This window comes from Hemicordylus capensis, chromosome 4 (genome assembly GCF_027244095.1).
Source record: "Hemicordylus capensis ecotype Gifberg chromosome 4, rHemCap1.1.pri, whole genome shotgun sequence".
Taxonomy (NCBI): Eukaryota; Metazoa; Chordata; class Lepidosauria; order Squamata; family Cordylidae; genus Hemicordylus; species Hemicordylus capensis.
This window is the reverse complement of record NC_069660.1, coordinates 257,136,917-257,149,598: the sequence shown is the minus strand read 5'-3', so window position 1 is coordinate 257,149,598 and position 12,682 is coordinate 257,136,917. Positions and strand designations below refer to the sequence as shown.

Below are 12,682 nucleotides of genomic sequence, written 5' to 3'. Positions count from 1 at the left end.
ACATTTCCTGCTCAAGTCGCAAAAAAGCACAGATCCACTGAATAAAATTTCCAGTGATTAGGGAGCAAGCTTTACGGCCCAGTAAAGCCTTTGCCTCTCCCCATGGTGAGCAAAATCAGAAACAATTATATAAAATGGGGAAAGTAGACTAAATTATGCAAATGTATGCAAGTTTCCCCAATGTATTCATAAGTTTTTATTCATAAATTTGTTTGGTTCTGAATTTGGACAGCTTAGGTGCAACATTTTATTTTGTTTTTTTAATAGAATTTTTTATACTCTCGTTCGGGTCAAAAAACCTCAGTTGCTGCATGTTTTCACAAGCTTCCATACACTATTCTACTGTCGCAGGTGCAGAAAAGCCTGATGCATGATGTGAGGGAAAGGTTCATTTTCCCCACCCTGCTAACTTGGCAAAGAGGCACCTTTTACCGTGGTGATTCTCTTTATTTAGCAGGGGGAGAGTAACTGGCCCTGTCCACCCCCAGCACAGTACTTCCAGTGACTGTTGCTGTTGTGTATCTTATGTTTCTTTTAGATTGTGAGCCCTTTGGGGACAGGGATCCATCTTATTTATTTATTATTTCTCTATGTAAACTGCCCTGAGCCATTTTTGGAAGGGCGGTATAGAAATCGAATTATTATTATTATTATTTTCAGCATACATTTAGTACCATTGATTTATTTTCAGCATACATTTAGTACCATTGATTATCCTTTTGGAATCCCCATGTGGCTGCCTATACAGTGTAGAAGTATTTATCCACAAGTGGAGCCTTCAGAACTTGCATAGTTCTCTGGACTGGGGCCACGGGGCTAATACTGTCAACTGTTTTCAAATTTTGATGAGTGGGTTGGGCTTACTAATCATTTGCAAGTTCCTCTTATGTAAGACCTCAATTATGGAAATGTTACTCAACAGTTTATTTGGCTTCTGAGATTTTAGCAAGAGGTGCCCACACACTTTGCATGTAAACATTCGTACATACAAGACAATTCTGTAACCAATTCCATTGTCATATACCATTGAAGTTCTTTGACTAGAACAGAGACCATATTATTCCTTGGAAATATCTTTGTGATGTTCCTCAAATAATCTATGGATTATTCCATATTGTCCAAGCAGAGCTTGGTGTCAAAAATAACAGTCCTTTGGGCAGCCTGAAGCAGGCTCTGTTTTGCTTCCCATTCACCTTATAGAAGCAATGTACCATTTTCTGTTGAAAATCACTATCATTTCACTCATTCAGCACCTGGAGCATAGACAAAGGGAAAGTTTATCCTCACAATTTTTTGGGGAAGAGGAAAGACACTGATTGGGGGAGGAATGTGTTTAGGAGGAGTTGGATAAAATGAGGAAGGAGCTCCTCAAATGTTTGGGAAGAATCTCCATCCCTGTTGTCACCAAAGTTGCCAGTGAAGTCTAATATTTGCCTTCTGGGTTTTGTAGCACTAAGTTAAGATGCCACCAGATATTAGGGTTCCCATGAGTGAAATTTGCTTTGACCCTGCATGTCTCAATTTGAGTATAAAGGCTGTTCATCGTATTGTGTCTGCATTCACAGATAATGACCTACACCACTTACGGGTTAGCTTTGCCTCTTTTAAGAACAAAACAGTTGATCGTTAATTGGAGAATAAGCAATCATTTTTGAATGACTTTAAAGATCTATTGCTATGTGACTATTTCTCAGGATTCGCACAACTAGTTACCAGCTTAATAAGTGAACATGATTTCTTATCTCTGTATTTACAATAACTGCAAGCTTTGTATTTAATTTTAACGCATTCATAATACTTGCTTTGCAATGCACACTGCATGGTGATGTGCACCCAAAATGTGCTTGGCCACACAATTTGATTCAGAAACATGTAAGAATTGCTATATAAAGAGTCTAAAGGTAAAACTGAGGGCAGAGAACATTGCTGAATATTCACAGGCGAAATAGGTACTTAGTGAGCAATACAAATGGCTCCATCATGAGGAAGTACCTGTAATGACAATAGCAATTGTAAAGAAAAATTCTTCCTCCGAAACTCAATTACAATGAACTTTCTTCATTATAAATATAGATTACATATTTTGAAATATTAATAGTCCCTCCAGTGATTATATTATGCCAAACCAGCTGTATGACTCCAAATTAAATAATTTGTTGCAGTGATATACGACTGCTTAAGAATATTGTGCATTCTGTACCTATTTTTAAATTTTAAAATATTGTTTAGGGGTGCATGCAACAAGAGTGTTTTTTTGTGTGAGTAGGGTTAGGAAAAGAAGCAGCTTGATTCTAGGGATGTGCACAAACCTGTTCGAAGGCTTTTTTTACACCCAGTGTTCAAACACTGGGAGAGAGTTCAAAGGCAGGAGGGGTAACTTTAAGGGTGGGGGAGGGTGCACTTGCCTCCCCCACTGTTTTCCCCCCACCGACACTCGCTGGAAATCTGGTCTGGTTGGGCGGCAGCGTACCTCCCTGTCACACCATCCGCTCCTCGGACTGGAAGTGACTGGAAGTAGTGTGTGTGTGTGTGTGTGTGTGTGTGTGTGTGTGTGTGTGTGTGTGTGTGTACACATCAGGCTCATGTGTGGCATGCACGTGCTGTGCTGGACTGGTTTTCCAGAGAGTGCTGGTGGGAGAAACACAGCTGGGCAGTGGTGGTGGTGGTAAGTGCACCATCCCTCACCCTTAAAGTTCTCTCTCCTTCCTTCAAACTGATCCCTGCCAGTTCCGTGCACATCCCTACTTGATTCAAGGGCCACAAACCTCGATTCAAGTCAGACCCATGTGTGTGGGGAGGGGAACCATGTTGAGCCAAACCCTTTGGCCTTCCAAAGTTCTGCTTTGGCAAATCACCTCCCTCCACCTTCACCCTCAAAGGTATTTACCGGATCAGGCACAGGGTAGGAGATAGGCTGTTTTCCTGTATCTTTGCTCCCAGTGGTGAGGAAGTAGTCTCAGAAAAGACTCCAGTTCCCAGGACCACCAGTGCTATTCCCAGAATTCCAGGAGAATGAAAGGAAAAAGGTTGTTTTAAAATGCAAGCCACATAAAATGCTGCCTGCTCCCCTGCAAAGCTACAGGACAGCAGCCCGTCTCCTGCCTGGTCCAGTAGGTGCTTTTGGGGATGTGGGTAGGAGGAGCCAAAACAAAGCTCGGAAGGCCAAACTTTTCTGTCTGGTTTGCTTCACTTTGGCCCCAACCAGGCAGCACTTTGGATCAAATCAGGCCAGTGCTGGAAAGACCCTCAAAGCTTTGCACAGCGCTACAGTCTATACCCCAAATTCATAATGGCATCTAAATAGCATCCAAGTTAGTGGGGTATTATGTGTTTCCATGAGTCCAATGGCACCTTAAAGATTGGGGAGGGTGGGATTTGCAATAGAAAGACATGGCTGCTTCTCTGGAATGTATTGCCATATCTGACACTATTAAAGGCTAATATCTTTGTCACAGCATAAGCTTTCGTAAAGAAGCTCTTTATGAAATATTTTCATATTGGAGTGTGGAATACTTGTAGGATAAGTGTAATGGTCTTCCTGGCAGGCTACGATGGCTAGCCTCCTTTTTACAACAGTTCGTGAGGATTAGGCACACCAGACACAGGCAAGCAGTTACAAAATCAAAAAGTGACTTATTTCACCAAAGGGGTAAGAGCCTGTGTTTGAAAAGGAGGGGAAGAGAGAAGTTGCAACACTGCACATTAAAACAAATATAATAAAGCAGCTAATTAGCCTGAACCCCACAGTTACATTACAGGTTTGTTGTAAAGATTAAAGCAAAATAATACACATGAAGTGCTTTGAACACTTAAAAGCACTATCTAAATGCCTGTTCTTATTATATGTTTAGAATTATTAAGATGTGCAATTGTGAACAGAACCGTGTATTTGTCTACACAACAGGTTTGGGGAAGGCAGACTGAATGCAGTCGGAACCAGCTTCATGGTTATCTGACACAGGACTATAGAAATGCCTATTATTCTTATGATATGCTTAGAATCATTGAGAAGTACAGTTGTAAACAGAACTATGTCAGATAACCATGAAGCTTGTTCCCACTGCATTCAGCCTGTCCTCCCCAAACCTGTTGTGTACAAAAATACACAATTATTTGGAGAAAGGTTAGTGTAAATTGGACACTGGAGTAAGAAGCTATCCATAGACATTTACACAATTACTCGTATTGGTAGGAAGAAATGTTGTTGCAGCCAGGGGAATGGATATGGCTGTCTCCTTTCCCATTTGCAACTCACACTACAATTTCTTCCTATATATTTTTAATCTGTATGGACAACTATGGGCAGAGGAGAAAACCATTCCACTTTGAACTTAATCTCATTATTGTACAATTAAATCAGAGCTATCTAGTGCTGTGTCTGTATCTGTGTGCATTTTTCTTTCTTTTATATCTTTCTTATATCTATCTTCTTAGGTGTCCTACACCAGGCTGTGATGGCAGTGGTCATGTGACAGGAAACTATGCATCGCACCGCAGGTAAACAGAAAATGTGAGAGCAGTTACTAACAACAGGCAAACACATTTTCATTTTTACCAAAAGTAGCTATGCTTCTTGGGTGGCCAATGTGTAACTTACAAGATGTACAGTACAAATCTCTAGCAGAACCAGTGTAGCTTCTTTCCTTCACTACCCCGCTTGGGAAGCAAAGAGCAGAGGAGGAAAAGGAAGATACCAGTGTGGGTGGAAGAGTCAGGGAAGAACAAATTCATTGTTATCTTTTATTTTATTTTATTTATTTAACTCATTTATATACTGCCCCATATAAAATCTCAGGGTGGTTTACAATTTAAACAAGCAGCAACTAAAACCTAAAGGTCAAATAAAACAGATTAAAATTACTGTAAATAAAACTTAAAACATCATAAACTAAAAGCCTGATGAAACAGGAATATTTTCAAAACTAGTTTGAAAACAACCAGGGATGGGGAGATTCTGATTACATTTGGGAGTGTGTTCCAGAGAAGACCTGGTATTGAATCTCCACCGTTGGCAACCACACCTCTCCTGATGATCTTAAAAGGCAGGGCAGGGGGTGGGGGTGTTCATGGAAAAGAAGGTGCTCTCTTAAATACCCTGGGCCTCAGCCATTCAGGACATTATAGGTAATAACCAGCATGTTGTATTTTGTTACTGTGGCAGAGAGAAAATTGGAAGGTCAGATAGGAGAGAAGCAGAATCCGAAGCCATGGTGTTCTGGGATAAGGAAGTGAAGAAGAAGAGGTTGGGTTGATCACTTGGCTGATAACTAGGGAAGAAGGAATGGCAAAGGCTGGGGAGGTTTGCTGGGAAAGTTGAATTTGTTAACCATGGAGCTGATGAGGGGAAAGCCCACTGCCTGATGGTGGACGCTTCTGTGATTGTGAGACTGTCTCACAATCACAGAAGTGCCCACCATGATGCAGGGGGCTTTCCCCTCTTCACACAAGACCTGCTGTGAATGTGAGTGGCAGGGTGCACTGCTGATTGATGCAGCGGGGGCAGGATTTCCTTCCCCTTCTCCCCACTGTTCATGGCTACAGCAGGGCAATTGTATAACATCTGAATGAGACTGGTATCCTGCGGTTTTCAGGTGCATGGAACTTTAGGTGTGTAGACCTTATACCTACAAATTGATTCCATTCTTGGTTTTTTCTATTGCCTTCCAGACGTCTGTGTTTAGTTCAGTTTCTCACCTTTCCCTTCCAAGGACTCAGATGTATAATTACAATTCCAGAACATAGTGCAAAATAGTGGCTCACATACTGCACATCGAAACACAGATGGTTGAGCAGCCACCTGCACTACTGAATGGGTGAAAACTCTTGTCAGTTGCATGGCGTGGCACCAATTATTTTCAATGAGCATCACATTGCACACCTGCATTTGTGCAATTTGAAGTTGGAGCAGAACTGCCCTGCTCCACAACACTGCCAGCGGAGTTTTCACACACGCATTAGTGCGGAAGGGTGCTCAACTGCTTGAATGTTGCTGCACAGTATGGTGAGCCACATACAGCAATAGGCTACCTCCAGGTTTGGAGGCAGGATACTTCTGAATATCCATTGCAGGGGAGCAACAGCAAGAGGGTGCATGCTTTCGTCTCCTGCTTGTGTCCTTCCTGGGAGCATCTGGTGGGCTGCTGTGGAAAACAGGGTGCTGGAATAGAAAGGCTTTGGGCCTGATCCAGAAAGGCTGTTCTTACATTCACCTATTAAAATTGACCCACACCTGCTTAATTCTAGCTGTTGAATATTCAGGAAGACCCAAGTTCCAATCCCCATTCAAGCATGAAACTCACTGAGTGACTCTGCGCCAGTCATGTATCTCTCAGCCTAACCTATCTCACAGGGTTGTTGCGGGGATAAAAATAAGCATGTACTCTGAGCTCCTCCGAGGAAGAGAGGGATATAAATGTAAAAATAAATAAATAAAATAAAAATAAATAAATAGCCCAGACAGAAAAGTAACAGCAAATTTAGACCTTCTAGCTAAATTACTGAAAACTCTGTGCATGCAGAACCTCTCCCATGGAGTAAGAGCCTTTCCCCTTGAGCTATTTTTAAATTCATACATGGGTTTGAGAACATACGTTTGCCTAGATAAGGTGAGACTAGAATCTGGGGCTTCCCATCTTACAGCTAATTCAATTTGCCACTACAGTACAGTAGTCTCTTAACAACATCGGTAAAATCACCTCACAGAGAATTACTTATTAAAGTAATCCAATGATCTCATATTCAATATTAATAATTCCAGTTATGTAGTCTATCATGCCCACAGAACTTCGCACTTTTTTTCCCTTTAGGTATAGTGGCCTTACATAGCAACATAGGAAGCTGCCATATACTGAGTCAGATCACTAGTCCATCTAGCTCAATATTGTCTACACAGACTGGCAGCGGCTTCTCCATGGTTGCAGGCAGGAATCTCTCTCAGTCCTATCTTGGAGCTGCCAGGGAGGGAACATGGAACCTAGAAGCTCTTCCAAGAGCGGCTCCATCCCCTAAGAGGAATATCTTACAGTGCTCACACATCTAGTCTCCCATTCAAATGTAACCAGGGCAGACCCTAAGGGGACAAGTCATGCTTGCTACCACAAGACCAGCTCTCCTTAATGTCAGAGCGATAACTGTTATGGAATCTGATGCCGAGGTGTCCAGCAGCTCCTCTTATGTGATGACCTTGGATCAGTTTCAGTTTGTGACCCCTGAGGATGTGGACAAGTTGCTTGGAATGGTGCGGCCTACCACCTACCTTCTTGATCTTTGCCTGACATGGCTTATAATATCTGGCAGGGGCGATGTTGTAGAGCGCCTGGTAGAGATCATAAATGGTTCTCTGAGGGAGGGCAGGATGCCTCCTTGTCTTAAGGAGGCAATCATTAGACCGCTTCTGAAGAAGCCTGCCTTGGATCCCTCAGAGTTAAGCAATCACAGGCCCGTCTTCAATCTTCCATGGCTGGGCAAGGTGATTGAGAAGGTGGTGACCTCCCAGCTCCAGGCAGTCTTGGAGGAAACTGATCATCTAGACCCATTTCAAACTGGCTTTTGGGTGGGCTGTGGGGTGGAGACTGGTCGGCCTGATGGATGATCTTCAATTGGGAATTGACAGAAGGAGTGTGACTCTGTTGGTCCTTTTGGATCTCTCAGCGGCTTTTGATACTATTGATCATAGAATCCTTCTGGAACATCTGAGGGGAAAGGGGGTGGGAGGAACTGCTTTTCAGTGCTTCCGGTTCTACCCCACGGGCAGATTCCAGATGGTGTCTCTTGGAGACTGTTGTTCTTCAAAATCTGAAATTTCCTATGGTGTCCCTCAGGGCTCCATATTGTCTCCAGTGTTTAATATCTACATGAAACCATTGGGAGAGGTCATCAGGAGATTTGGTGCAGGGTATTATCAGTATGCTGATGACACCCAAATCTATTTCTCCATGTCGACATCATCAGGAAAAGGCATAACCTCCCAAAATGCCTGCCTAGAGGCAGTAATGGGCTGGATTAAAGATAACAAACAGAGATAACAAACAGAGACTGAATCTAGATAAGATGGAGGTTTTTATTGTGTGGAGTCAGAACTCGGGAGACGATTTTGATCTGCCGGTTCTGGATGGGGTCACACTCCCCCAGAGGAACAGGTATGCAGTCTGTGGATGCTTCTAGATCCGAACCTCCCCCTGGTGTCCCAGGTTGAGGCGGTGGCCAAAGGTGAATTTATTGGCTTCAGCTGATACACCAGCTGTTTCCGTTTCTTGAGACAAATGTCCTCAAAATGGTGGTACACATGCTAGTAACCTCTAGCCTGGATTACTGCAATGCGCTCTATGTGGGGCTGCCTTTGTATGTAGTCTAGAAACTGCAGTTGGTCCAGAATGCGGTGGCCAGGTTGGTCTCTGGGTCATCTAGGAGAGACCATATTACTCCTGTGTTGAAAGAACTACACTGGCTGCCAATACGTTTCCGGGCAAAATACAAGGTGCTGGTTATCTATATATATATATAATTCTCCTGGGTGTGCCTTTCGAACGTGCGTCCCGGCAGCCCAGCTGATTGGCTGGGCTGCGGGGGCGCCTGATTGGCTAAGGCGCACCCAGGAGAATTGCCTGGCTGGGCAGATGCGAGGCGGCGGCGGCGGGCCTGGCCTGGCGCGGATGCGAGGCAGCAGCGGGCCTGGCCCAGCCCAGCCGCGGATGCGAGGCAGCGGCGGGCCTGGCCTGGCGCAGCCGCAGATGCGAGGCGGCAGCTGGCGGGCCCGCCCAGGCCGCGGATGCGAGGCGGCGGCTGGCAGGCCCAGCCAGGCCGCTGGCGGCGGTGGCCGCGGATGCGAGGCAGCGGCTGGTGGGCCCGGCCAGGCCGCTGGTGGCGGCCACACTCGGCCCGGCCGGAGATGGGGGGTGGAGAGAGAGAGAGGTAGCCGGCCCCAAAGAGCAAACAGATGCTCTGTGCGGGGTCGGCTTGTCACCTATAAAGCCTTAAACAGCTTAAGCCCTGTGTATTTAAGAGAACGTCTTCTTTGCCTTGAGCCCCACCACCTGTTAAGAGCATTTGGAGAGGTTCGTCTGCCGTTTCTGCCAACCTGTCTGGCGGCTACTCAGGAACAAGCCACCTCCACTGCTGCCCCTGGACTTTGGAATGTGCTCCCTGTTGAAATAAGAGCCCCCTCGTCCCTGGGAACTTTTAAAAAGGCACTGAAGACACATTTATTCACCCAAGATTTTAATTAGATTTATAGTTTCAAAATTCTGGGTTTTAAATATTTTTAATATTTTAAATGATTTTAGTTGTTAACTGATTTGATGTTTTAAATGTTTTTCATTGTAAACTGCCCAGAGGTGCAAGTTTTGGGCAGTATAGAAATATTTTAACTTTGGCATAAAATCACTGTTTATCTGGGTCAATTGATGCAGCAGAGGCAGTTCAGGGCATTTTGCTGCCTGAGGTGAAGGACAATATGACTCTAAATCCTCCCTCCCTCCAACCTCTGGACCTGTGGGCAAGTGTTCTGTGTTCTCAGGCCATGCTGTCCAGGCAGCATTAGTAGCACGTGAGCACTTTCAGGCTGTTCCACCACACCAGACAAGGCTGTTTCTACCTCACACTGGGAGGGGGAAGAAGGGGTACACCCAACAGGATGCCTGTGATGGAACGAGGCCAGCATTTGTCACCCCCTGATTCCCACCTCACACCTGCACCTGACGTGATTGCTTCACCCTGCCTCAGCTACACTGCAACAAGACAAGGGCTCTTTCACTGACTTCATTCTAGCAGTGCATCTCTTTGTTATTTTCAGTGGCAGCAGCTGATGCACAGTTTCCTGGTGGACCATAGTGCACCATGATCCCCACCGTGCCTTTTCCAGCTGTTCGTAAGAGGTCTTCCTGAGCCTCTTGCTCCTTATGAAGGCAGCAGAGAAGCAGAGAGTTTGAACCAGGCTGTAGGACTCTTGTGAGAAAAATTCTAACGTGATCCTGATCATTTGAGGGCAAATCTGTTAGAAAGAATAACAGCTGGTTGTGGTCAACAGATCGTGGGCAGGATTTCTGACATGTATCCAAGGAAATGCATGAGCCCAGAGGTGATATTCTGATGTCAAGCAATCTGTTAACTTTTCATTGCAATGCCCTCAAACATGGAAGTGTGAAATCATCATATGTTGATTCTTGTTAAAATCGTGCTCACAGAGTACAGTATTTATTGGTAGATAGACTTCTATCTATGTTCGTGACACTTGGTGGGTTTTCAGGAGGAATTTAAAAGAAACAAGAGAAGTAGCATCACAGAGGTGCTCTGGGAAGTAGCTTCAGACATAAAGGGGCAGCAAGAGAAAAAGCAGGCAGTCATTTGAAAATGCCACTGTCTCTGCCCTTTTCCGGAGTTGTCCTGCAGGGAGACAGCAGTTTTGCCTGGACATCATGCACAAAGGAGGAAGACAAAAATTAGCTTCCATTTACTGTCACCCTGAAATCTGTACTACGGCCTTAGATTTTCAGAATCGAATTCATTATAATCAATTGTCCTTTAGAGTTTTTTTTAAAATGTAATGGTTAAATAGTTTTTGAATGCAAACGTTTTTATTTTTGCTCTAGCATATTCAAAGAAGCCTGTTTCATATTTCTTTTCTTAGTGTTTCTGGCTGTCCGTTAGCTGACAAGACATTAAAATCCTTGATGGCTGCCAACTCTCAAGAACTTAAGTGAGTATTAGTACCAAAGCAGGAAGAAATTTACTGCTGCTCTTCTTATATCTGCTTGTTTCAAAACTGGGTTGTTTAATTTAAAAAAAAGGATCAATAAGACGATCTGTACTGTAATGCAGACTTTAACTCAATTTTTAAAAAAAAAAAATCACAAAGACATATTTCCAGGGCATTTCTTTTTCCTTGTTTTCCATGTATCACACTGTTTCCAGGATGGGCAGGCATCTTCAATGGTCCTGCTGTGCAACCATCAATACCAGCATAATGTAGTCATGATCCTATGTATTTGTACTCCCTGCAGAAAGCAAAGCAATACCATTAGAAATAAAAAAATAATATAAGGCTGACCAACACTCCCACAGAATCCCTGAAGATTCTGCTGATACCCACCAATCACAATGTATCCCATTGAAGATGCCCATACATTACATGGATAGAAGGGAACAATCAACATATGCCACTAGCTGAAGACATCACAATATCATGGAATTCAGTCCATAATCCCTCTTCCTACACACAGTGAACAAGCACAGAAATCAATAGCAGGTCTCCCCATCAGAGCTTCCTTGGCTTGCATGTGAAACATAGAGGCTTCTCATCTCACTCAGATTCCAGTGCTTCCAAAAAACCATACTAAACATGATGCATACATTTTTTGCATGGGCTAACAGAGCAACTCTCTCTAACCACAAAGCCACAGAACTAGCAGAAACAAGACACTTGATAGGCCTTTGGAGTCTCCCAAGAACCAAACCCATGACAAACCCCTTCCTTCTCTTCTAGCCCCATGCATGGAATCCATGAATCTCAGTCATATAGACCAGGACTTAAAGGAACAAAAATAAGCACAAGCTGAACATAAAATATGTTTAATCTGTTGCTACAGGTTTCCAGATGAAAGGAGCAGGAAAATCTCCCCTGCCTCTAACCCCCCGCCCCTGTACAGATGGAGCAATAACCAATCAGAATTACTGGCACATGGACCAATAGCCTCATTCAGGCAGTAGGATGTCTTCTATTTTGCCTAGCCCACTTCATACCATCCAGCTATGACTCCACCATGTTCATTAGGTTGATTGCCAGGGCCTGCTGATTATTTTCCCAGCAGACCTTCTTATCACTTTTCCTTCAGATCATGTCAGCCCTGTTGCTTGGTTCATCACACCAGCAGGAACCAGCAGTGGGAAGTAAAGGAGGCATTGAGGCTATTCACGCGAGCAACCATACCCAGGCTTTGGGTAGGGTTCAGTATTCCCTCTAACAGGAATTCCCAGATGTTGTTGACTACAACTCCCAGGATCCTCACCAGTAATGGCTTTTGCTTGGGGATTTTGGGAATTGCAGTCAACAACATTTGGGAATCCCTGTTAGAGGGAACACTGGTAGGGTTGCTCATGTGGAGCACCAGGATTGGGCATGATCCCGGCGCTGCTCCACCAAGTACCCACAGGTAGAAGGGCACACCCTTCTACCTTGGTATTTGGTCATGTGTCTTCTCAGGCTGCCTGCAGCCAAAGCAGCCACAGAACTGGGCGCCTAAAGCACCCAGGAGTGAGGAAATCCTCCAATACAACACAGAGATTTCTGGAAGCCGAGTTCCATTCTCCTGGCCTCCAGATGGCTGCACGGTTCCAGGCAGCATGGCTCATGTGAGTATGTGAGCTGTGCAGCCCAGAGAAGAGAGGAGATTGTCTGGGGGAAGGTAAGTGTGCTGCTGCCTCCCACGCCCAGCCCTTCCCACCATCCTAGGCCATGTGAACAACCTTATTGAGTTGTTGGGGTGTCTTCCCTCACTCTTGCTGGTGCTCGCATAGCAAAGATATATTCAAGCTGTAGACCCTCAGACCTAGTGGGTGTGGTGATATAAAAACCAAGAGTAAAACGGAGACACAGCTGAAACAGGCACAGCTTCTATGAGCAATATCAGTTGTGGATTGAGTGCTGACAGTATTATCTATTTGCCAGTCATTATGTTGTTGCAAGGCA

At 44.4% G+C, this 12,682-nt stretch overlaps 1 protein-coding gene across 14 annotated transcripts in view; it reads left to right on the top strand.

Moving 5' to 3' along the window:
• The window catches only part of ST18 (ST18 C2H2C-type zinc finger transcription factor), a 366,586-nt gene that overhangs the window by 334,394 nt on the left and 19,510 nt on the right, over positions 1–12,682 (top strand). For all 14 annotated transcript variants that reach the window (XR_008306967.1, XM_053249365.1, XM_053249361.1 and 11 more), the window contains 2 exons: positions 4,435–4,497; positions 10,625–10,693. Coding sequence is in view for 13 of the 14 variants with exons in the window: in XM_053249365.1 (XP_053105340.1) it covers positions 4,435–4,497; positions 10,625–10,693 (132 nt within the window). In the remaining variant the exon portion in view is untranslated. The remainder of the gene's footprint in view (positions 1–4,434; positions 4,498–10,624; positions 10,694–12,682) is intronic.